The sequence below is a fragment of the Epinephelus lanceolatus genome, chromosome 14 (genome assembly GCF_041903045.1).
Source record: "Epinephelus lanceolatus isolate andai-2023 chromosome 14, ASM4190304v1, whole genome shotgun sequence".
NCBI lineage: Eukaryota > Metazoa > Chordata > Actinopteri > Perciformes > Serranidae > Epinephelus > Epinephelus lanceolatus.
Genome location: NC_135747.1, coordinates 26,337,042 through 26,364,240, shown reverse-complemented (window position 1 = coordinate 26,364,240; position 27,199 = coordinate 26,337,042). Strand labels below are relative to the sequence as shown.

The 27,199-nt window shown below is 43.6% G+C and overlaps 1 protein-coding gene across 1 annotated transcript in view; it reads right to left on the bottom strand.

Moving 5' to 3' along the window:
- Positions 1-27,199, bottom strand: part of igsf3 (immunoglobulin superfamily, member 3) — an 87,044-nt gene that overhangs the window by 18,575 nt on the left and 41,270 nt on the right. The window contains exons 3-6 of the mRNA XM_033617357.2: positions 13,380-13,799; positions 8,033-8,419; positions 5,169-5,576; positions 217-642 (exon numbers count right to left, since the gene is read on the bottom strand). Of these exons, the coding sequence (XP_033473248.1) occupies positions 217-642; positions 5,169-5,576; positions 8,033-8,419; positions 13,380-13,799 (1,641 nt within the window). The remainder of the gene's footprint in view (positions 1-216; positions 643-5,168; positions 5,577-8,032; positions 8,420-13,379; positions 13,800-27,199) is intronic.

Sequence of the window (27,199 nt, the reverse complement as noted above, 5' to 3'; positions counted from 1 at the left end):
CACACACACACATCCACACACACTCCAATTAGTGGCTAAACCAGAGACTAAGAGCAATTAGAGCAGGCAGACATCCTCTAAGCTCTGCTGAATTCACTCAATGTGTATGTGTGTGCGAGTGTGTGTCTGAATCTGTGTTTATCCCTGTTTGTGTGCTGGTCTGTGTCTGTTCCAATTAGGTGTGTGTCTGCCTGGCAAGAAGCCATGCAGCTTTACCTGGCTGTAGGACACTGATGCCGAGCAGGTTGGAAGTGCGGTTGGCCACTCTGCTCCAGCTGTAGTCGTAGTTCCTCCTCCACAGCACGGCGGTGCACTGGTACTTGCCCGCCTCGCGACGGCCTGCGCGGGTCACCGACAACCGGAAGTTGGTGTTGGAGTGGGAGCGGTCCACTGTGGTGCGGGTGCCCAGCCCAAGCAGCTGCTCCCCCCACTGCAGCGTGCCCTCGCGGGTGAAAGTCACAAGGTCTTTGAACTCTCCCTGATCCTCGTCGCCAGCTTCTGTGCCAGCTGGCATGAAGCGCCAGGTGACGGAGGTGGGGACACGAGGGTTGTGACGAGGCTTCACCAGGCACAAGAGGTCAAAGGAGTCGCCGAATGTAACGGATGGCGTCCGTGACGAAGCAGACACCATGAAGGAGGATTCTAGATGGTGGAGAAAGTGGAAAGAATGTTAGAAAGTGTAAAAAATGTCCTTTTAATGCAACTAATGATAAACCCTCTAAAAACAGAGCACAGCTGATTGCATGTAATAATAGCACAATGCAGCCAAGGTGTGTGATTGAGCCTGTTCTCTGAAAGCTTAGCGAATGATGTGGGGGTTTATAATCGTTTTGAGGAAGGAACCTTCCTTGTAAGCATGGCTACCAAGAGGAACAAAGCCCCCTGCTGGAACAAATACAGACATTATTTCCTTAAAGTGCCTTACCGGTAAAGCAGTTCTAAATCTCCACAAGCATTTTCTTCTATCATTAAGCGGCTAAAGGCTGCCATTTAGCTTATGCATGTATATGTATGTACCACTCTGCGCTTGTGTCTAACTATGAGTTTGAGTGCTTGACTGTGTGAGCGTGCCTCAAAATTAATGGGTGATGCAACAAAGAAAGCCCAGGGGAGAGATTTCCTCTAAGCGCCGATGTTCGATCTACGCCCAAGTCCTTGCCAAGTCTAAACTATCCTCATTAAACTAAAAACGTTCACCCAACTCTATATGTTATTGCCAAGATACATCCACACTGGAGTGCCAGGGAGTCGAGAGAGAGAGAGAGAGAGAGAGAGAGAAAGAGAGATAAAGATACCGTGGCCCTTTAACAACCTGGCCCTGCTGTACTTATTTCAGGGCATTTCAGTGCATTGCAGAGAATGCTTGAGGTTGAATATGAGAAAGATGGCGATACACAGAAGAAAAAAAGAACAGGGAGGTAGGATAGAAAGATGTTGATTAAAGAAACAGTGTGAAAGATTTAGGGGGATTTAGTGGCATATAGAGGTGAAGACTGCAGCCGACACTTGCCATGGTTGGAATTCCCTCAGTGTTTATTGTTCAGACAGTTTTTACGAGGAGCCAGATTATCCGCAGAGGTCTTTTTCTCCCCAAAACAAATGCTCCAATGATTAAACCAGTAAAAACACTGAATAAAGCAGTTTCATGTTACAAATCAGTGTTTCTCCAGTGCAGTCTGGCTTGTCAGAGAGGGGCCGCTAGCCCAACACCTGCTCGTTTGTGCTCACCATTTTTCTCTGAAAAATCAAGATCCAGGTGTTCAGGAGCTTTTTACCGGGAGCTGAATTATCTGCAGGAGTCCCTCTGATTAAGGGTGTTTTCACACTTGGTCCTTTTCAGCCCTCTTAACGGACTCAGAACGGTGACTCAGCATTGTCTGCGTGTATGTGAACACTTCAGACTCCTCTGAAGTGAACCAAACTCAGACCACTTCGGTTCGCTTCAAGTCTGCAGTGTGGTTGGCGGCCATTTTCCAACTTATAAAACACAGATGTACTGGTAGATAGACAATAAATAAACATATAGTATGAACAGGAAGAGGACTGAGGCCCCATCGAAGCTGAAGTGGACCAGACAGAGTCTTCTTTCAAATGAACTGACAGTGTGAACACAAAAAGAACCGAGTCCCTTTTCTGTTGGTCCACTTGTTGGTGCACTTCAAGAGGACTTGAGTTTGATTTATATAAAAAGGACTATTAGTAAAAACTCCCTGAAACCGGTAAAAGCAATGAATAAAGCAGTTTCACGTTGCAGAGGGGCTGATGAATATGGTAGCTGACGCGTAGGAGTGAAAAGGCGAATGACCCCATCTAGAGCTACTGTTTGGTTTTCCATTCTGAGACATGGTTGTGCAACACGGTTATCTCCGTGGACAACAGCCTGCTCCCTTTGTAGTTATATATGGGTCATTCAAGGATTCAGGATCTTTGTCAGACTAGATAATTTATTTCCTTTAGATTTCGCAGATCGTTCCATTATATTCTTGTCAACAGCCACGTCACTTTCTCTCCCTGTCCCTTACCCTCTCTCTTCCTCTGACAGCCATCACCCCCAGTGTCCTTCAGGGTGTGTAATCAATGGCTTTCTGTCCGGACTTGGCTACTGCTGGGACAGCTGCCTCGGGACATAATTCTCTAATAGACAATAACTCTCCCTTCGCACTCTATCTCTCATCTCCCTGCGCCCCTCTACCATCCATCCATCCATTCCCCTCACTGTCTGCCTGCCTCTGTGACAGGAAAGAGGATTTCACGCCGATCCATTTGTCCCATACAACTCCGTTTTTTTGTTTGTGTGAATAAACACGAATGCGCTTGTTTCCTTCACTGTACAAAGTGCTTGTGGTTGAGGTGGAGACTACTATACATTGGCTTGTGTGCGCGCCTGTATATAGGCTTCTCACTTGCACACACACTTGCTACCCCAGACACCCTGAGGGCCCCTTAAGCCAATCAGATGGAAACAAGACTCTCTGCCAAGCATCTTTGTGTTCACCGTGGCAACAAAAACACAATGCTCCCAGAGGATATCCCTCTCCCATCCCCTCTAGGTCTTGTCAGCTAGCACAGGGGAGTCCATAAGGGAGGAGGCAGTGATCTAAATTAAGGCACAGTGACCATATATAATATCTTAAGCTTCAGCTTGTAGAGCAGTACACTTGGAGGACAGGTCAGTGGAAAGTCCAACCTGAGCTCACAAGAAAAGTGGAGCACACACTTCAGTATCTTAAGTAAGGCAAGACTAGTAGGAGGCAAGAAATGTGAAACACAGGAAAAATAAGTTCTCCATCATCACGGCAGCTTTAGATCCAATAAAACAGAAGTTGGAAGCTAAAGAGAGAAAAACGAGGGCCAAAATCTGAGACGAAGTAAAACACACACATTGACCGTCACACAACAGCGCACATTTAGAAAAATCCTTTGATCAACAAGCATGGAGGAGAGCGAGAGGAGATGTTGCGGAGTGTAACTGAAGAGAGACGAGCGGCTTCGGACTTCTATTCCCTGATTTGCATAATGCGTCCCTTGTTCCTCAAACTAATGTTTCTGTTGTTGCCCGAACTTAACAAATGGCCACTTAAAAACTGACATCTCTTCTCTGCAGCACCACTGTGTGCTGCCGCAGGGAGCTAATCCGTTGGTTGTGTGTGTGTGTGTGTGTGTGTGTGTGTGTGTGTGCGTTGAGCCCAGTGCTCCTGGTCTGCCAGCTCCTCACTGCTCCGCTCCAGTGGCTTCCTCAGCCTGTACCGAGGATGTTCAGCTTAACTCAGCACTGACAGAGGAGACCCACAGACTGTGAAACACATTGCCGCTGCATTTCCATTCTAATAATTCTGGCTAATCCATATGGGTGTGTGTGCGTGTGTGAGCGTGTATGTGTGTATCTATGATGGGTGTCACGGAAGCAATGCTCTTGACGTGTGGCAGGTGGTGTGAGAGAGTGTGTGTGTGTGTGTGTGTGCCATAATAGCTCTTTCCCTTGAGCGCTGCATGAATAAACCATGGTATGTTCTACTGTGTGGACTGCATGTTCTGCCCGCGCCGTTCATCAGTCTTTAGCAAATCACAAACCATATGCCTCTCTTTGATTTGGTGTGCATGTGCGCTGACACACTGTCATGTACGTGAATTTACATCTGCCCCGGAGTGTATTTTCAATAGGGGGGCCATCCTGGATACCTGAAATTTCACTTGCGTGCACATCATGATGTGTAAGATAATTAGCTGACAGATAAAGTACATTTTCTGTAGCTAAATCCAAACCTTCGTGGAAATAATATTACAGCAGGATAAACAGTACGGTCCATTTGATCAAGGATATTTAAACCTGTAACAAGCTCAGCTGCTGCTCATCTTAAACATACAGGCTTATGCACAGGCTGATTACAGCTTACTTACACTGCGTGTGAACCGGTGTTCCTGAGGGATGTACAGATAACATATGCGGCATATTTTTTTTAAGTCAGTTATGGACTATTTAAAGTGAATAAATATGCTATTTTATGTTATCATCAGAAGAGTTACGCTTAGTAGCTCATCTAAACTTTTAGCTGAGGCGACGGCATGCAGTCATAACTTAATTAGTAAACCATATAAACTGTATTTTCCCCTTCAAATTTACCAGATTTTTCACACTTTATCCACAACAAATATACTACTGCAAGCACTTGAGCAGAAACTGTAAAATAATTTTTGATTGGAAATCTTTTGAAAAGATAAAATAATATTTCCACTGTGTCTCACTCTGGCCTGCAGGGTGGGACAGTGCTCTCACACCAACCCCCTCCCCACAATGTGCCAAACTGACAGAAGTCGGACCAATTCATTATTTTGCAAGTTACAAGTAAGTCTCAAGTCTTTGCACTCCAGACCCATCTGGAGTGCAAAGACTTGAGACTTACTTGTAACTGTAACAGAAAAGTCCAAGGTCAAGTTCCACTATTTTCAAGTCAAAAGGCTCAAGTCCCAGTAAAGTCACTGGTGTTGAAGTCCATGCCAAGTTGGAGGGATTTTTTTAATTTTGTCAAGTCAAGTCTGAAGTCATCAAATTTGTGACTTGAGTCTAGCTCGAGTCCAAGTCATGTGACTCAAGCCATACCTCTGCTAACTGACTTGGCGGGCTCAGAATATAGACCATATTGAGGTTATATTAGGCTGCAGTAACTTACCAACAGTCTTCACAGTGACAGTCTTGGTTGCTGCCCTCTCTCCTATCTTCTCCCAGGTAAGCTCTGGCTCAGTACCACTTTGAAGCCACTCAGTGGCCGTGCAGCGGTACTGACCCTCGTCCTCAGGTAAGGCATTATACAGGGACAGAGAGAATGCGTCGGCACGGACTTTCTCCACACGAATCTCCCCATAACTGGAGCGCTCTCTGTAGGAGGGGCTGTGCCACACGGTGCCGTCGCGATCCACGGAGGCCACCTCCTGCGCCGGTCCAGTCGCCTGCTTGTCTGTCCACTGCCAGACAACAGACAGGGGACCTGTAGTGGAGTGGACCGAGCAGGTCAGCTGGATCACATCGCCCTCTAGGACCTCCGAAGAGTTGCTGGACAATGACACTGTGATGTTGCTCTCTGAGAGGAAAGAGAAGAGACAGAGAGAGACATGACGGTGAGGATGAGTAGAGATGGGATACATGAAAGGAGTTAGGAAAAAGTTCCTCAAAATCTCAACTCCTCCTCACGCTGAATCCAAGAGACAACAACAATCACACTCTCTGTGTTAAAACATTCAGAGAGTACAGGAGGCCAGGGGCAATAAAACAAATCACTGAGCCTGTTCCCAGGAGTAGAGTATCTCACAGTCCTGTGCCAGTGCTGTGTGTTTGGATGCCGGTGCACATGTGGGAGGACCATAGTGTGGTTTTGTAGCTGGCCTCGGGCACATCAGAGTGACAGCCAGGGAGAAGGCCCTGGTGATTTTGTGTGTGTGGGTTTAGATTCTCCGTCTGAACCCTGTGTGGCTTGTTGACCGAGTCCACACGGGCACAGGAAAGAAGGCTCAGATCACAGGGCTCAGCTGCACTTCAGAAGAGGAGGAAGATAAAAGTCTTTACTGGCTCTTCTCCTCTGTTTTTCTGCTTTATCTCGACTCTCATCACTTCATCGTCCATCAAACATCATGGAGCTCTAGTTGACCCAAAAGCTTTCTTAGGCCCTGTGGGGCCAATGCTGCTGTCTTTTGGGGATATGGCTTAAGGTTTCTCACTTCTTTTTTTTTTTTTTGATTCTTCCCTCAGGCCAAGCTCTGCTGCTTCCCTCTCAGCTCGCCGGCCCTCCTAATAAGCATGAGCTCTCTGTGAATATGGAATAAACTGGCTTCTTACTTCTATCACGCTCAAATGAACAAAGGGAAAATGCCTTCATCCTTTTCCTTTTTTTTTTCCAACAGCTAAGAACATTGTATTGTATCACTTTTTTACACTGAGACATGAAGAGAGGATTGTTAGACAGTTATACAAGCAGATACATATATCCTCCTTCCTATAACGCTGTCTGGTTTCTAAACAGTTTGGCTTTTCTTCAACTTTCCTTTTTCCTTCTCTTTGAACTTTATTCTTTTTAATTTCCACATTCCCCCCATCAGCTCCTTCGTCTTTGTTTTTTGAACTGCAGAATGCATTTCCACTCTCTAAGAATATAATATATCCTCTCCCTTTTCTCCCTACCCTTGCGCTTGTCCTCTCTATCTGTATGACAGAGATTCAGTGTGGCATGTAAGCTCTCTATCCCTTCCTCATTGCAAAGGTAAACTCATCCATCAGCACTGATTTGCCAGAAGTGTTTACCTCCGTTTTTCCTTTCCTGTCACCTCTGCCTGCCTCGGACTCATCAACTTTAACCCCTGTCGCACCCTATTACCAGCTCTTGCCCAATTCCCCCAATTAGAGTGATGAAGCACATCTTGAAATTGTGTGTGTGTGCAAGATCAAAACTAGGCATGAGAGGACAGTTTGTGCATCAAATACATGCCTGCCTGACCACTTCTGCTGTATTTCATGGAAGTTCTCCTCCAATAACCATGGCCATTATCCTGTGTAAACCCTATAAACATCCTTTATGGGGCATTAAGGTCTTTTGTTAGAAAAACAAAACCTCCCATACAGAGAGACTCCCTGGAGACTGCTGCAGGCTCAGGGCCATTGTTTTGGGCCTATTTAGCAGGGGGTGCCGAGCGGTCAGGATAAGGTAGTGCTGGCTGCTTGAGAGGAGATACTACTCTGTGGTTATTATGTTTTATTATGCTGGTAGCAGCTGGCGCCACACACTGTTGCAGTCCTAAGAGACATGGAGGTACAGAGAGAAGAGGGGAAAAAAGCAAAATGACCCAGACCGGTGCAGGGGGCGTTTTCCCTGCTGCCACTGGGATGAAGAAAAATGTCACAGGATTGTGAGCACGGTTTTCAAGGTTTGACTGTAACTTTGCATCAGTCAGACGCAAGCTCGATGTGACCCGACTGGCCAGCTCTGCTTAACCCAGCTGAAGAAGTCTGCCCCAGCAGAACACATTAATTTGGCCTGGGGAACCACTTAGAGAGCCCTGGAGAGCTGGGCGCCTTTCTCTGCTTCTTTTCTTTCTCCACGCTTTAATTTCATGCCTGTTAGCTCAGCCTCCTTGAGTCCGGACTCTTCTGCTCTCCATTATCCTGCTATAGTGTTACCCCCCCCCCTCCCCTCATAGCAAAGCCAAGGGAATAGGAAAGACCATAATGCTGCATTACTATCCTTTAGCAATCCACTCAAACAGAAAATACATCAGGAATAAGAGTAGCATCATCCTCTCCCCTCCTGCTCTCAGTTAACAATAGAGGCTGTGCAGCTATCTGTTATAGGCCACCTTGGAGAAAGAGAGATGGGGAGCCAGAGAGAGAAAGATAGAACGAGAGGCTGAAGAGGAGCACAGCATGACATTCCATGCTGCCTACATGAAGATAAAACTGGTATTATGGGGAGTTCATCGTTCTTAGTGTAATTGACAACTAAGGACAAAACAACTAAGCCAGTGGCCTCATGAACAGATTATTACTCACTGAGCGGCTGGACTGTGATCTGGACATTGCGGGACCTCTTGCTGCGATCGATAAAGTCTCCCGTGGGCGTCTTCTCTCGCTCTGTCACGCGGCAGATGTATTTCCCAGCATCTTCGGGGCGTAGGTGCTGCAGCTTGAGCAAGTGCACGTTGGCGCTCTCTTTACGCACCGTCATGTGGCCAGCCGCCTCTCGGGCAACATAATCGGGGCCCAGGACAGGCACGGCACTGGGGCCCACCACGGCCACCGGTGAGCTGCTGAAGACCCACGACACCGAGAAGAAGCGCTCTGGGACGTTCTGGGCCTCAATGGTGCAGCGAAGCTCCAGCGGCTCACCGGCCGTGAAGGACCGTCGCTCCGTGCTCACCTGGATGCTGAAGTCCCGATCTGGGTGAAAAAAGATGAAACAGAGGGAATTGTCAAGCTTAAAGGAGTGTTTAGTAGAGCAATCAGAAACGTGGTTAAGTGCCTGCCAAAAAGTCATGTTATAACACTCAGTGATACAACTTTGATATATGAAACAAAAAAGAAAATCCCCTTTTGAATGTTGCACATCATTGTGGCTTAGTCGGATAAGAATGTTATCCAACACCAGTAAATGTACAAAACCCTTGAATACAGCACTAGATTTTAAATAAAGCATCAAAATGGGAAGAGCGTACTGTAGCTGCGTAGGTGTGGGGAAGATCTCTTCAAGAAGGTGATATTTGTTGTGTTCCCAAACAACTTTTCTCTGATGTTTAAAACAAGACTGATGTCTAAATGTGGGCTACAATTGAAATGCATAACAGTGCTGCCTTTTCTTAATATCCACTGTCTGTAATGCAGAAACTGCCGGCTGAAAAAGTGGGTGGGAGAATGAAGAGATTGAGGGGGTGGGTGGTAAAGGTAGGATGTGAGGTGGTCAGGGAGAGGTGGGGGCAATAAAATATCATCAGTTAGTGTGTGTGTATATGTGTGTGTACGTGTGTGTGTGTGTGTGTGTGTGTGTGTGTGTGTGAGAGAGAGAGAGAGAGAGAGAGAGAATGAAGCTTGAGGTCACACAGTGCATCGCTCTGAGCTCTGCTCTCTCCCCCCCCTTGGTTTCACCTCTGCAATAAAAAACACATCTAATTAAAATTCTCTTCAGCAGTCTCAAACAGAGTCAGGCGCTCTCCTTCTCCTCCTCCTGCAGTCTAAGTCAGAACAGACAGAGTAAACACTGCTAGCGCTAGTTCCTCCACTTGGCCACATTGCACTTGTCATCTGCGCATGTGTGGCTGTGTTTGTATATGTGTGAGTGTATGTATGTGTGTGTGTGTGGCTGCCTGTTCAGTTTTATTTGCTGTATTAATTTCCCGATGATGAGCACGGTATGTATCAGAAACTGCTGCTTTGCCTCTCAGTGAGGTGGTAGCCCCGAGCTGTAATTACAAAGACTTTAAACAGACTTCCTGAGAAACACACTCATGTGGAAAAGTTCAAAGCCCACCGTTGGTATAGAGCTCATTATACGGGGAGACACTATGAGCAGGGGGGGGGGATATTGTTTTCACATACACAAACATATGTATGCACCCACACACAAATATTGACATGCAGACACACATATAGTAACATACAGTCTTGTGAACTGTAATGCCGAGCCGCCTTTTAGTTAAAGACAGACAGTGTATTAATCATAGTGGTTAAGCTAGGAATGTGCAACTTGTGTTGAAACATAATCAATCAATCAATCAACAAACATTAAAGCCGCAGCTGGTATTTTTTTTTTACGTTTTTGTCGTATTTAATTAAACTGTCACTACATCCTGACAGTATGAGATGAATGATCTGTGAGAAAATTATGTGCCTCTGCTTCCTCATACTGCATCTAATGGCGGTTGCAAAAATTCACCGTGGCTGAACAAAAACAACGAATCAGAGCCGAGGATTCTCTAACACAGCTGTCAATCATGTCATGTCATGTCATGTCAAAACTAGGCATCACTGAGCAAATATAAATCAAGATTCTGTGACAACGTTGCCTACTTCTCACCTCACATGTTTTCAGTAACATATTTAAGTGTACTGTTTAGCTGTAAAATGAGAAAGTTGTGACCCGGCAGCCATTTTGAAAATCAGTCAGCAATCTACTACTGTCATGATAGAAGTCCCTTTCACACTGCCTGCTGAAGACGGGAAAGTCACACTGTTATTCCACCTCACCATTCTTTATAAAAAGTACGAGCGCCGAATGGGAGGACTGAATTGTCTCGCTTTTAAGTCAGCAGCGGAGGTAATAACAGCGCCAAATCAACATCTGTATGAAAGGGAAAGCTGACAGGATAGGACTGGTGTGACATTTTGACAATATGTTTCGTATGTGACCCACCGCGGAGAGATTTAAAAGGCTAGTAGCTGTTAGCAGCTAACCCAAAGAGGAAGAACAGCAACTGAAAGTATCTATAAACTGGGGAGACATTAGCTATGTTTCCATCCAAAAGTGATTCGAATCATTGGGAAATGCGCATTAAAAGAAATATGAATCCTGTGTGTTTCCATTAAGTGTACGGACTTTGGTGAAAACTACGAACTTGTGCGAGTTTTCCGCAGAACCGGAAATAAAACAAGTCTCGCATTCGGTTGGCAACCAGCTTGTAAATGCATTACCGCCTTCCCGACCCGGAGTGTGGATATCATCATGGAGAGAGGTGCACTACGTCAGACTTAATTCGAACATAACTGTTTCCATCCCCCGTTTTGCGAATCAACATTTTTTCGAATCAACCAAAACCCGGCTAAAGCGAGCGTATTTTGGTTTGTGCGAATCAGGGGATTTTAATTCAAATTTTGGCGTTTCCATCATAATTTTCTGATGCAATACTTCTAGATGCACATCTAAACAGGCTGATGGAAACATGGCTAATGAGATCTGGGAGCTCTAGCCTCCAAGATCAACCGCTATATAACAGGGACGGCAAAAAATAACAAAACAATTCTTTAGAAAACGTTGCCTGTTGTCACCGTTACATGTCACAGTAGAGGCCAGTCACACCTCTTTGTTTAAGGATTGCCAGCATGCTATCTAAATCACACACTGGGGCAGCATTAAACCTTTTTTGTTTTGTAATGTGTAAAAAAGCAACACTGGCATAATAAAGGGTCTTCGTCGCAGCCCTATTGCAGGATCTCTGTGTAAAGAAGGCTATAGTTACAATTTCCGCAAATATGATAAAATGTTCTTTTAAGTGAATAAATGAATAAATAAATACCTAAATAAATAATTTATCATTATATTATTATTCTCGATTTCTGAATCACTAATTTGAATATCTTTGAATTTTGTACTCATTAATTTATAAAAACCATTAGGAAAAATGATGAAAATAACTATTACTGGCAGCTGTAGTGCACACATACTGTACATGCACAAAATGGGATAGGGGAGAAGCGTCCACAGATTGCTTGCTGCGCCTACATCAAGGAGAGCAAGACATTGTATAATGGCATTTGAATGGGATTAATTGTGACGAAAAGGAGCAATGCTAAAAGGGCTGTGACCTGTTTTGACAGGAATTAGTCACCACTCAGCATGAAGCTCTATTAAGACCATATTTACAGGAAGAGTTCAGCTGAGAGAATGCAGAGGGATTATAAAAAAAACAGCCTCACAGGTCCAGCGTGTGTTAGCATTTAGAGCTAATTATAAAAAAAGATACTAAGTGCAAGAGGAAGGTAAGGAGGAAGTGGTTGATGGAGGAATTCTGAGGGAGAAGAAAAAATGCAGTGATGAGACGCGACTGCAGAAAATGAGAGGTGATGATCGAGTGGGGGACAAGGGAGGAGGTGAGAAAAGAGAGAAAGATGGTAAAAACCGAGAGCAAAAGGTACATTAGGATTCTGTCCGTTGCTGCTCTCTCTACTGCTGGCTGTGGGTGATTAGCTAGTGATGGGGCTGTCTTGAGATCCACTCCATCTTTTATAATAGGAGCCTAATGGAGGAGCTGCTCCCTCTCCTTTCTAAATTTCTCCCTCGCTCTCCGTCTGTCAAATATGGACATGGACAGGTGCAATATCAAATACACCAGTTCCGCCTAAAGGTATGCAAGTTCTTCCCGCATCTTGCAATAAGTGAGTACACAGAAGGAAATCCAAATGAATCAACACACAAGCTGGAGCACTCACACCCCGAGCTGCACACCCTGAGTCGCACCACTCTGCCGTATTCTCTTTGTCACGTAACAACACCTCCATCTATTATAGATTACAGAGAAGACAGAGAGTGACGAAGGGTGCTGAGAGGGGAGCTCTTTGTGCCTTTTGTCTCCTCCCTGAAGTAGCAGGAACTCATCTGACAAACCTGCTTTACATCTGAGTTTCCACTCTCCTTCTCATCCACCCAGCACTATCTGGGGCACCATCAAGTTGTATTGGTCCAGAGCGGTTCTGGCACTTAATGGAGAAAGGCAAAACGATTCCACTTTGAAGTGATTTACTGGCATGACACACTCACCACTGCGTGCTGCCTTGGTAATTGAGCTAATGTCAAAGCTGTTTATCACCCATCTTTGTGGCCCTTTCTTGGAAGCATACAAAGAGGTGCTTTATGCATGAGGAATACAGAGCAGTGGGTGCCATGGGGTCAAGTCGGGTGGGAGATCAAAAGTACATGTGTGGAGTTGTAAAGCTGTCTTTGTTCCGAGCCCATCAAGTCATGAGTCTGACAGCTTATTAGATCATGATCATATGAGGGCCTCTCTGCTGTCAGCCACCTCAACACACCCCTTATTTCTCCCACATTCTTTCACTGTGCACCCCTTGTTACTTACTCATCCTCATGTCTCCCCACCGCCCCCCTCTCTGTCTCTTGGTTGGTAAATCCCTTCCTCCCTTCCATTAGACAATCTCCTCCTTCAGAGTTGGCAACCGCACTAAACCAGCACGGTTTCTCCCACTAATGCACTCAAGCACAAACTAGACTGGTGTAATTGCTGGCGAGGAGTGGTTGAAAAAAAACATTTTTGGCTTCTGATCTCTAGGCCACTCGTTGCCTGGGAAATTGTATATGTGGAAGCCCTAGGTCTCCCCCCGTCAAACACCCATGCTGCCTGGAGCTAGTTAAATTATTCTTGGATGTGCTTGTAATGTTGCCCATCAAACAGACACAAATACAAAAGTGGGGAGTCTGCGGAGGTTTAGTTAAGCCCTTTTTAGTTAGCTAATGAGCTTAGTGCGAGATACTGATCAGCAATCAGAGGAAGCCGGCCCACATGCGTGCGTGTGCGTCTGTCAGAAGGACAGCGGGGACCTAAGTGTAGAGCAGCATCTTTACCCTCTCTCCCCCCCTCCCTCCTCTTTTTCCACAGAATCTCTTCCCTCTACTCACCAGTGGGCTGAATGCGGAGCTGAGTCTTGTCACTCTGCTTGCGGGTCATGGCAAACCAGCTGCCGTCTGTGTCCTGAATCCACTCAGCAGCCTGGCAGTAAAGCAGGCCTTGGTCCACTGGCTGCAGCTTGTGAATGGTCAGCCTGTAGGCTGTAGCGCTGGTTTTATCCAGCCTGAGGTCTCCTGCCCCCATCCTCTGCCGGTACGGTCCCCCGGAACGCAGAACAAAGTCCCTTGACAAGGTGACCAGCTCCTGAGGTGCTGCGGCTGCATCCTCTGGGGACCGCAGGTACCAACCCACGGATAAGTGAGTGTGCTGCTGTGTGGTCCGAGACACTTCACAGGTGAGTTGTAGTGTGTCGCCTTCCACCTTGGAGAGAGTCTGGGCTGGAGCCGTCACCGTCAACGAGTCAGCAATGACTGCAAAAACAAAGAAAAGAGTCAGGATGTGGAGGCAGATTGGAACTACTCTGTTTCTAAAAGTGTTGTTTGGTCCCTTAAATACCGTATGAGCCCCCTACATATCTAGAAAAATTTCCAAAATACCATGAAATGTTGGAGAACTGGCCATAACACAGCAGACTATTTTTGTTTACGCCTACTATTATGAAAAGTGAAAATAAACAGTGTTGAGCTGCAAGTGATTCAAAATCTGATTTACTCCCCAGTGTGAGAAAAAGGTGTTAATGCAACTGAGCTTTTTGTTCTGGGGGTGACTGCCCTCTATTTCCTCATCCATACATGACTTTCACATGTCATCGTGCGTTGATGGCATTTTCTCTATCTCACACAGCCAGATGCCTCGAGAGACCCCTCTGGCACTTCTTTCAGACTGATCATATCACATTTTGGTTTCGCTACTGCAAACACAACAGCTCCACACTGCCATCTTACAGCCGCACTCCCTCTCATTAAACTTTTTGCGAATATTTTTTTTCTTTCTTTCTCAATCACACACACTAAATATACAAGCAGCGAGTTAAAATTGCTGTAATGAATTCATCCCAGCCCTTCTATCTACAACACAACCGAGAACAGAAGACGGACTTCAAGCCAGATGGTTGAGAACAGCGGAGATGAGAGATGGAGGGGGGGGGGGGACAGTCAAGTGCAGGGAAGCAACAGAGACATCAAGATGTGATAATTTCAGAAAGCAGGCTGGAAACGCTCATCGACGGAAATAAACATGTATAGCTTTTAAAAGGAGCTAAGGGAGTATTTTTGGATATGTACCACGCAGGGCGCTGCTGTGTATGAGTGTGTGTGGAAGAGAGAAAGAGGGAGACTGATAAATAGCACTGGACCTCAGATCCCAAAACTTCATGCATTAATGACAACCAAAGGGAAGAAAGGTCATGAGGTCGTTATGTATGTATATATATATATATATATATATATATATATATATATATATATATATATATATTTATTATATATATATATATATATATATATATATATATACACATATTTATTATATATATATATATATATATATATATATATATATATATATATATATATATATATATATAATAAATTCCAGTATGTTGATTATTAGCTCTCTCAGCTGTGTTTGGATGTGTGTGGCTGCCCATGGATGCTATCCTGTTTGCCTCCCTATCATTTATGCAATGCATGACCTCCCTCTGGTTTGAGGTTGCATTGCTTGCTTGTGGATGGTGTAACCACATACACATGTGTACGTGCACATATACACAATAAGTAATAAGAAACTGAGAATGTACAATACATCAGTGCTCACAATGGACAGCAGTCAACCATTTAAGCTAGGCCGGGATAAAATGAATTGAGCGAATAATACAGAGAGAAGCTTTCTTGCATTGCCATGTGGTGACTGTGAGCCCTTCTTAGAAGCCAGAAAATGGAAGTGCTTTGTGTGGGTTTATGCTAGTGGAGTGCTTTGTCAAGATGTTTGGCTATTCAGGCTCTTAAGGGACTGTCATTGTGAAGACTACAAATCAGCATGTCTGAGGTCTCCGTTCTCCTCAAGTCACCTGCTTGAACTAAACATGCGGGGAGGAAAAAAACAAAAAGCTAGATTCATGTGATGATTTCATGTACGTAAGAGCATACTACATGCATCTCTGTGTGTGTGCGCTCATGCGTCTCTGCGGGAAAACATGAGTAAAACTGAGAGATGGGGGATTGCGAGAACAGAGAAACAGACACCACTAATGAAACAAACAGGAGAGGGGGGGAACAAAGGCAGAGAGATCAGAGAAAAAAGATAGAGGAGGCGGAGAGAAGAAGCTTGACATCTGGTTATTGGAGTTTAACAAGACACTCAAAGAAAGAAACAAGGATAAAACAGAAGTGGCAGGAAAAGAAAGTGAGTAATCAGGTGGGTCAGACACAGTGGCGCTCTAACGACATGCTGCATTGTGAGGGTACATACAGTAAAGTCCAGACAAGAATACACTGTCGCCTGGAATAGTTTCAAGCAATCGTGAAAATACTGACAAGGTCTAAGCGAATATGCCCTCGGATCCACTTCTCCATTACCTCGAGTGCTTGATAAACAGTTCAGCAGCAAGGGAGGCAAATGGTAGTCAGGGGCAGCTATAAAACTATTCTGCTGATATATTTGTTTGTTGGTTGTGTGATAAAATGACCAACATGGGAGTCTTAGTAAGCCTGGATTAGTGTTTATATACACATGCTTTATTTACTGCAGGTTTAGGCTGAGCAATCAGCCCCTGCTAATGGTTGCAACTGCAGGTTGATAATTCCTCAATATTATCATTTGCTAACTTTCAGTGGAATCATATTGGGAGGATATGATCTCATGTTATTGTTCTGCAAATGTGTGCAGCTAAAAAAAGTTTCTGAGTAATTAAAAATAAACAAAATTGGTATGTGAAGTTAAGTTTTACAGATACTAAGTTTTTTACGATATAGTGCAGGGCTGGGCGATAAAACGATAATGATAACAAAACTTATTCCTATATAGTTTTACTTAAAATAATTAAAGCAGGCCTACACACAAGATGGGGGAGCTACTGCACCCACTGTGCTATGTGCCACCCGCCCACCTCCACGTTTGGACAGAGTTGCTGCCTCAAGGGAGGGAGTTCAAGTATCTTGGGGTCTTGTTTACGACTAAGGGTAGAATGGAAGCGTCTGCAATGATGCGGGCACTGTACCGGATCGTCGTGGTTCTATTTACTGGTCTATCTACGTCCCAACCCTCACCTATGGTCATGAGCTCTGGGTAGTGACCAAAAGAATGAGATAGTGGATACAAGCAGACGCAGTTTCGTCCATGGGGTGGCTGGGCTCAGCCTTAGAGATAGGGTAAGGAGCTTGGACATTTGGAGGGAGCTTGGAGTAGACCCGCTGCTTCTTCGTGATCAGTTGAGGTAAGTCGGGCATCTGATCCGGATGTCTCCTGGGCGCCTCCCATTAGAGGTGTTATGGGCATGTCCCACTGGTAGGAGGCCCTTGGGCAGACCCAGAACACACTGGAGGGATCACATATGTCATCTGGCCTGGCAACGCCTCAGAGTCCCCCAGGAGGAGCTGGAAAGCATGCTGGGGAGAGGGACATCTGGGGTGCTTTGCTTGGCCTGCTGCCCCTGCAACCCGGCCCCGAATAAGCAAATGAAAATGGATGGTTGACGGATAAATCGATGGTCACCCGCCATGCCATTTGCCACTTCCTTCTTCAGAGGAAGAAGACGAGCCCAGCCACCAAGGCTTACTGTCACCAAGCTACTGGTCACTAACCTAGTGTGTACAGTAACGCTATAATGTTACAACATTCCAGCAGCTGGACGGGTAGTCGACCCACACATCTGATACTAATGGAAGGTCAGTTGTTGCTATTTCAATTGATTGATGTGATATAATGTAAATAAAAGTACCTTTGATACTTACATGATTATATATCATTTAATAATCATAAGCGAACATTCTGCCTGAGTCACATCAGATGAACTTTAATCAGCAATGAACGAGCCATGCTACTTCACAACATCATCAAAGTGCATCTTTTGTTACTGTTTTGATTGAGAAAAGGCAGAAAATGACATGCCGTGCCTTCAAAACTTGTACAGAGAATATTGACCACAGTTTCTGTCATCCATTTATTCTATTTACACTGTCAGCCAAAACACTTACAAAATGTTTTAAACCGTCTGCACAAAGGGTTCGACACGTTGCTTACCAGTACAGAGATTTCTTTGTCTATCTCTTGTTTCATTTATTGACATTATTTGGATTGTAATTGTGAATCCACCTCAGATTTGTGGGATGTTTCGCTGTTTGGCAAATGTCATTTTCTGACAATAGGGAATAGTTTAAACCACAATTAATCATCTTGTTTCTTCAACTTTTGCTCCAGAACTTGTAGATAATCATGATTTGATATTTATGGTGATAATTATCGATATAAACTGATGTGAAAATGTTTACTGTGATAACTTTTGGTCATATCGCCTAGCCCTACTAGTGTGTCAGTGGAATCAAGGTAATTAATAAGTTTGATTATTTTCATATGTGATTCTGCATACAACCGTCATGTTTTGATGTCTATACATATATTAAAAAAAATCCTTATTTACTATTGTGATAAAGATTCTATCCATATCGCCAAGCCCTTTGTTGAAGTATCAATATCTCATTCTGCTCTTCCAGGACCTGGTGTTGCCAAGTCCTCTTACTCTGACTCTCCATTCAACACTAAGTGAACGGCACCCTCGCGTAGACATACTGTTACCACAACAACACACCTACGCTACAACCTGCCATTGCCATAGCAACCCTCCCACATGATGTTGGGGCCCTCTGAGAACAGCCGGGAGTTACTATAACAACTGCACCCCCCCCCCCATCCCCCCCCCCCCCCCCCCCCCGTAAAACCAACCCCTCTGTGGATCCACCTGGGGAACAGTGTTAAAGCTGCATACTGATTCTTCACGCCCCTCAGCCCGCTTCTTATAGAGATATTTAACACTCTGGCTTCATCTCAAGTCCTCCGGGCCAATCAGATCCCTACACACAGATATGTCTGGGCGACACAACCAATGAGATAGCACCAGCCAATCTCGGCGTTTCCAAGGGTCAGACTGAGGTTGTAAACACACTGAGATCCTCCAATAGCCTCACTGACCTCAATCTGGGGAGGATTAAGAACAGGATGAGATGGCATTCTCTGGCACATACACAAACACACACACGCGCTTATTTTCATCACTTGTGAGGACATTGTATGGACACATTCTTCCTTAACCACAACGGCCATGCGCCTCATTACAACAATTGCATCAGCTTAAGAAGACAAATCTGGGGGTATTCTTTGGGTTTCTTGCAGCAAACAAATCCAACAAAAAGATCAAAACCAACAATGAATTTATCCCATTATGAAGTGTAGCCAAGACCTCATTTGTTTTCCAAAAACCATAACAAACAACTGCACTAGGTTAACATATTTTCTCAATACAATGAATGTGGGCACTGCAGTTTAAGTCACACTCACATACACCATCCTGCGGCAGTAAATCCTCACTGGCGCACTAAATGTGTATCTGCTGGCACTGGAAAATAGTCCCCAGCAGAAGTGCTATTTACTCCCGTCTGAGTGACGTCAATGAAAAACTACAGTGTCCAGCTTTGTTAGGCTGCATTCACACTAAATCAAGCGTTGCGGTGATTAGCCGCAGGGGTCGTGCGGCAGTGTGAGAGTGTCACCATCTATAGAAAGCTAATCTCCCCATGGCAGCGACTGAGTATGTGCCTTTGATAAGTTTGTTTATGTTGGCTTAAAAGATCTGTGAAATTCCTTTTGGATTATCATTATTGTAGTATCTTAACTGCTACAAAAGACACACGTGTGCAAAAAAAAAGTGAGCGCTCTCCTTTCTTGGACAGTACACACGAGCTGTTAATACATACTTTGTTATTTCTTTTACTCATTATGATATTTAAGGAAATAAAGAGACTGTATTACTAATTATTGTGGAATGGGGCATCCTTAGGTCTGATTGCTGTGAAACTGCGCATACTTAGGACAACAAAAAAAGTTTATCTTGGGTGCATCGGTACAATGGACAACCAAGAAGGGACGGCAGATACCCACACATCAATGCAACTCGGCTGGGCAGCCACAAAAAAAGTTTCACAGGCTGAGATCAATGCAAAACAAGTCAATTTATTTCGAATATCCCTGCACAAAATGAATACATGAATGAATTAAAAAAAGCAGCAAACGTTTCAGTCCATTCAGAAATGATTATCGTCAAGAACTGAAATGTTTACTGCTGTTTTTTATTCTTTTTTTTGGGACTGTGAGGGGGGGTGTAAAAAAAAAAAATACAAACAAAATATGAGCTAGAAAAAGTGCTTAAAATTATAAAAATTCTGTAAAATAATTTCAAAATGGAATAATAATCATTATTAATATAAATAGAGTTTTTCTTGAGCTTTTTCTTTTTTCCTGAATTTTTAAAATTATTTTCTAAATTTATGTATTTATTTATTTTTTTCAATTTGTGGGGCATTTCCCATTTTTCCCATGTTTCTGAAAGAAAGCGCACCAATTTGCTCAGGGTTCAAAGATTTAAATACTTGTAAGAGTAACTAAACTTAACCAAAAACCATGATTTAATTGGAATATATATTACACAAAAGAAAAAAACATTGGTGGGACCAGCTTTTCGTGCCTACATGGAGGGTCAGTCACCACAATATTAACAGATTGTTTTCCCTACAATGTGATTAATACAAACACAACGCACTCGCCTCGGGTTGATTCTGTGTTAAAAAGAAAAAGCAGTCATTTTGCCAAGCCAAAAGCTGCAGCTGCAACATCTTCCAAGCTCATCCAAGTGTTATCATAGTGTTACCTTAGAGTAAACACTTAGGTAACTGAGACGTTAAAATTAGTTCCTGAGAGCAAATGCCAGATATCATTCACGTCGCTCTGGGTCTTAATAAATGCATTCAATTTCCCTCACTAACCCCAGCAACACTGTAAGAGAAGGGATTGATGGGAATGCCTTCTTTCATTTCATTTTTAACATATTCATAAAACACTTAGCACTGTCATTTTGCCATGGCAAAAAAAACAGTCTGTGTTCAATACAACTCAATGAGCAATGAGCCACTCTTTATTACCATGAAATAAATAACTGCATTTAATTTAAGGGCTTCGAGGAATTTAAAGTAATTTTCCTCACTTGTATCGCGTTCGTTGAGACTAGAAATCTCAAAGTACTAGCGATTAAAACATCTCTCACTGATGAATCAGGTAATCTTTTGCATTCTGAGATGGAGGTTCGCGTGTGAGGATTTGAAGAAAAATAACATTTCTGTGTTATTCTGCCTTTCTGACTGACACAGAAGCTGTCAATCCTTTATAAATCTTTTAAACTACTCTCTTCCTGCTCTACCTCATCTGCAATTTTTCGCTTTCATCTCTCTCCTTTCCCGATCTTCCCCTACTATCTCAGCCCTGTGAAGTGAGCGACGGTTGTCATCCCTCAAGCTGGCCTTTTAAGTCCAGTCACACAGGGATAGAAGTGTGGGGGACACGAGGACACAAAAACGGTGGAAAAGAGATTTCGCAAAGACGACACGAGGAGAAAAGGATGATAATTTATGAAGTCTGATCTGTACATTTTTCATGCACCCCAGACCTTTAACATCTCTATGAAGTTTGTGCTGTGACTCTTGAAGTTGAAGGAGCAGAAGAGATCCCTTAAAGAAAAAAGGAACAACGGGAAATCAAATAGCAGTGTTTGTTTGTGCCAACGCTGTTTTCGTACGTGAGTGTTTGTGGGAACATGTTTTTTTTTTTTAAAGATGGAACAAAAAACAGCAAGAGAGTGAAGATCCAACCAACCGACACTTTGTGCTCTCTGTTGTGGTCTCGTCATGGGAGAAGATGATGACAGGAGGAACTGGAGAGATTCACACTGCCCTCTGGATGTTACCACTGCTACAAATGTTCTGGCTCACATAAGCACACCCTCTCTCCTTTCAACCACACAAACAACACATGCATGCACCCACACAGATGCTGTTTCATTGTGCTTGTGCATGTTATGTGTTTAAGAGCCCATTTGAAAGCCTATGTGTTAAATGCGAGTGTAAAGGCAGCAAGTTTCTGGCTCTGGTGTTTATTTCACTGAAAGTCTGAGGCGTAGCTTAGCCTCTGTTGGGAATGTCAAACTTTTGCCACTGGCTGCTGGCCAATCAGAATGAAGGAGTACATGGTCAAAGGTGGGCAACAATAGCAGTATCCATAATGGAGCTTTTCTCTGACATATATTTGAATTTGTTTACGCCTGCTGGCAAAACTGCAACAAACTGTGCGCAAAAACAGTCAACAGAAACTCCTTTGAGAGCTGGTGTGCTGACCCTACCAGCTATATTACATGGTCAAAAGTATGTGGACTTTTATACTGCATGTGGCTGTTGTAAATCTTACTTGACAGGCATTAATGTGCTGCCATAACATCCTTTACTCTGCTGGGAAAGGTGACCCTCAAGATTCTGGAAACTGGCTGCAGGGATTTGTTCCAATTCAGCCAAAAAAGCATTAGTGAGGTCGGGCACCGGTGTTGAGGGATAAGACCTGGCTTACAGTCAGTGTTACATCCCAAAGATTTTCCATGGGGTTGAGGTTAGGGCTGTGTGCAGGCCAGTCAAGCTCTTCCACACCAAATCTGGAAACCCTCCGGCTGTGTGGAGACAGACTTGAGCTGCTGCTGTAAGGGTGCATATATGGGTGCAGCTCGGGCGAAACAACGCAGGCTCGTCCAGCAAAAATAGTTGAACCAGACTCAACTTGTCTGGCGATGAGAAAGATGGTAAACAAGCTAATGGATTCCTGATGGATTACTTTGTTACATGAATAGCTTATGTCTGCTGTTTACCTCGCAATTCTTGTGATGAGGCTAAAATAGTTGCCATTGTGACAACTTTCCAGAGTTGTAAAACCATGTCTGTTAGTATTGTGCGGTGTTTTGGTGTTTGATAAACCTTTAAATACATTCATATGTTACTCCACCTGGATTTCCTGGAGCAGGGGTGTCAAACAAATGAACCCTGGGCCAGAACTGGCATGTCAAACGGTCCAATCCAGCCCACTGGATAACTTTGCACACCTAATACAGATACACTTGTGAAGGCTAAGAGGATTTAAAAGAATATAAAATTCTGCTTCAGAGGCTTTTCCACCCTGACGAGAATACAGTCCTCTGAAAAAACAATGAAGGCATGTTGTGGGTGTATTTTAAGACAGTTGTTTCCAACTGGTGCAGCTGCGGGGTCAAGATTTCTCCTTAAATCATTAGTTCAAGGTCCACAAAGTTTAACACATTTAATGTCATACTTGCATTTGGCACCGTTGGGAGAAATTTTCCTCAAGGGCTTTCTATCAGAGAGGGATCTCTTGGTTATGGTTTAGTTTGTAGTTTGGCTTTAAATGAATGGATTTCTGTCATAAAAGGCTTTCTGGGAGAAAGTCTCCCATGTGTACGGTTGGCCATGTTGTTGAGTGAGTACACTAGATGCGGTCACTGTCAAGTAGCTGTCCATTAGCCACTCACTTTACAGCAGGAAATGGCAATTCAAAATAAAAGCTTTGTGCCGGAATTTCAAGTGTGTTTTCTACAAACTTGTGGCCCATTCAGAATGAATCCGCAACACACTTTTGGACCATGATCCACCAGTTGGGCACCACTGTTTTAAGATACTGAACACTGCGCAAACTATTGTCAGTCCGCAGCTAAAATACAAAAGAATATATATCAGACTTCTATCTATAACTACATTGGTGGAACCCTACTGCTGCAGCACTGCCAAAGCGTTTGATTTATAAATGGTTTGTGAGGCAGGGGACAACTTAGAGTGCTTTAAGTTGTTGTAGTGATAACAGCATTACCACACAGGAGTGGACTTGAATGGAAAAATGGCCCATGTAATGGCAGTGAGCAGTAGACTGACTGAATGTGGAAAAACAGAGACATAATGTTGAAAGAGCACTTATTTTTGTAAGACATCTCAAGGTGCTCATCATCTCTTTTTAAATCGATGAACATTTTCAGAATTTACTTGGACTCCTTTACACCAAAAAAGGGAGAAAAATGGAGGTGCTGTTATTTTTAGGCTATTATGCAATGGTTTTACTGGTCAGGCCCACTTGATCAAACTGGGCTGTATGTGGCCCATTAACTAATGAGTTTGACAACCCTGATCTGACTGTAACTAAAGGAACAAACCCAAAGCGGAGGGGGGGGGGGGGGGCAATCCAAACCCTCATAGAAGAATATGAACATGCTGTCCACATACATTTGGCCCTAGAGTGTATGACATCCACAGTGATACTGCCTAGCACTGCAGATGTTCAGCCACAGCTGACATGGTTACCGCTTTCCCGTGTGTAATGACCATAAGTGTCTGTGTTTGTGTGTGTGTTGCTGCAAAGCAAATGGCCATTTGGCAAAGCCAGCAGAGTAATTATTGTTAATTACTCTGTGAAACTGAGAGTACTGCTGAGAGGAAAACAGAGCGAGTGGGCGATCTTCAGCTCCACTTCATGTGAGGCCAGCCTCATCACTAAGCAGACGTCACTTACTGACCCAGGATGCCTGGAACACATGCAGGCGTATTGGGTCAGGAAGTAATAAAAGGAGAGATAAATACGGAAACTGTGCCTACACCTGCCTTTCTCATACTTATTATCCATTATCCTACCCATTCACATCCTCCACTCCTTTTGTTCTTCTCTGTGAGAGCTGTTGATGAGTCAGAATGAGGGATGGAGTGGTTCAACTGGGAGAGAGGAGGGTAAAGTAGCAGGAAGATGAACAAGGTGAGGATGAAGAGGAAAGGGAAGGAAGAGCAAAGATGAAGAACAAAGAGGCAGCACTCTTTTGCTTGATGTATCTGACAACAGCAACAGACGCGCGCCAATTGTTCATGATTCCTGCGCAGGAAGTGCAAAACTACTTTAGATAGATTATTAGGATTCTGTTTGTAGCCTATATATAGATAGTGTACTTGTCACTCTTACTTCAATACCTTAAATTCATGCACTCAAACACACACACACACGCACAGTAACACAAATCTGCCGAACAACACAGAGCGAGCGCTTTCTCAGGAGACTGGAAAATCAAGCAGGTCTTCAAACAAAACACCACAAGCAACCAGTAAAGCAAACTCTGATGAACTGAGGTCTATGCACCGTCCCCGAGAGCCTGAACTGATAATAAGGACAGGATACGGAGTGAAACTAGAAAAAAAGGGCAGAGTAAGGATCACGCCCTGGAGCCAGAAATGAGGCATGTGGGAGCCGTCTTTAACAGAGAAGAAAGGGATGAGTGGAAAAAAAAAAGAAGACTGGAGTTGAAGTGTGCGGTGTGGGATCTAGGTCCGCAGCAGGGGGTACATCCATAATAGAACACATACACACATGATCAGATGAGCCCGGCACCTTATTGAGTCTGAGATACAGAAAATCACCCCTTTCATCCGTCTCTGTGTTTTTGCATATTTATATGTTATGTAATACTGTAATTATAAAGGCAGTTGTGGATTGCGCGGACCCAGAGAGACGATTATGTGTTTATTAAGTTCTGATGTCAAAATGTTGTGTTTGTTAATATGACGCTCTGCTGTGAATTTGTGTGTTGCTATGGTGTTGTTATTAGCGGGGCCTGTTGTTTTTTATCTTTCTGTTTTAATCCACAATGTACGGTACTCAGGGATTTTAAGTTTTTATTTACTCCAACGGCGCCATGTTCTCTTTTGAAGGAAGCTCTATTTACTGTAGTTCATTGTAAACTAGGTTCTGTATTGACCACAGCTTAGGGAGAGCACTAAACTAAACAACTACTATCATAACTTTACTTTGAAGACCCTTTTACGCTGCCTCTTCAACGCAGGAATTTTGCACTGTTATTTCGCTTTGCCGTTCCGCAGAAAAATTACAATCATGGAATGGGGAGACAGAGCTTTCTCGCCTGTAAGTCGGCATCGGAGGTAGAGACAGCGCCAAAACGATGTCTGTTTAAAAGGGACAACTGACAGAACAGAACAGTAGTAGATTTAAAAAGTAGCTAGTAGCAGTTAGCAGCTAACTCAAAAAGGACAAAAGAACAGCAGCCGAGAATGTCCACAAATTGGGAAACCAATGAGGTCCGGGAGCACCTTACCCTCTGAGCAGAGGACGAAATCAGTCGCCATATAACAGGGACAGTAAATGATTGTTAAAGCCATTGTTATTGTTTATTAAGTGCTGCGAATGCATATTTTATATGTCACACTATAGGCCGACGCTGTTGTGTTACATGCCATGCCCATTACGCCTCTTTCGCTTCTGCAGTGCTGCCATGTTGTCTAAAATAACACACTGGAGTGGGATAATTCTGCAGTTGTTTGGTTCTGTGTAAAAATGCAAAGGCGCTATAAAGAAAGACTTCTTCTATCCTCATTAAAAAATAATGCTGACCCCATAATTGAATTCCTGATGTTCAGTTATGGCTTTTGGTTTTAGTGTGCCACCCCAATATTTGCAGTGGCCCCATATGGCCACCCCTATAAAAAATTTGTGGGGGTGCCACTGGTCGCACTCCCTTAGTTACTTTTATGCCTGATTTTTATTCTTGCATGGCACATATGCAGTTTACATGGAGAATGGTGGCAGATTTACCCCCCCCCCCAAGTTCCTAATAATTCTTAAAACTATGAATCCTTGATTTCAGAAAAATGAAGACTACAGCATGCTTGATGTAATGTTGATGTTGTTGGTTTTGGAAAGGCTACAAGAAAAAACCCCAAAAAAACCTCCTTTTAAACTCTTTAAATGCCGTGCACCGCTCTAACTAGAGCCCCATACACCCTGCTGGGGCATGAGGAGAAAATCCAAAGCTTGACAGGCCTACCATGCCTGGTGATGGTTGCTAAGCTATGATTGGACAAGTAGGGGTTTAACAAACTGTCAATTATGTTTCATTAATTTTAAAAACAATTTTCTTTAGCTGATAATATTCTAAATAACTTCCAATAATTTCAGTGATTAGATTAAAAAAAAAGTGAATTATCATCACATTGAAAAAAAAAAAAATCAAAAGTAATTACTACACTTTTTAACTGTAGTTCAAATGGCAATGTTTTGATGATAGGAGTGTTGATAATGCCTTAGGACATGACTATTTAATGAGAAAACCCAACAAAAACATAACAGCTCATTCATTAGTCTGTATGCGGCTGGCACTGAGGCCTCACTTGCAGTTATCTGTAACTAGCTAATAGCTCTCACTTTGCAGAGCCGTCTGATATTTGACTTTGACACAGCAAAGGTCTTGGCCAAAAGCACAAGTGATTTTCACACCGCTGTTTGGCATAACAAGTACATGTTTCATTTACACATCACATTCATCTGTCCAACAAAAGCAACAGGATCCAAGACTTTTTCACCACCACGTAATTACTGTATCTGCAGAATGTACTGTAGGACCTTGATTACATAAATTCTTAGATCATCAACATAATGAGTTCCTTTGAATAATTGATAAGTTAAGAGTAAAAGTTTGGTCTGAAGTGTGGCTCTGATTCCTCTCAAATGCTATTTTCTCTCTGCAGATGAATGCAGCCATGCAGAGGTCAAGATGCTGTTGAGTGTTTGAGGGCTGGTGCAGCTTTGATTTCAGTGTTGCAGGTCAACTGGTGCCTCTCATGCCCCTCATATTTCCTGTCTGTGTTCACTGTCGACTGTCGTATAAAATGCCAGAGATGTAAATCTCTTTTTGCAATAAATACTAGCTTAATCCCCATTAAGAGATCAATGC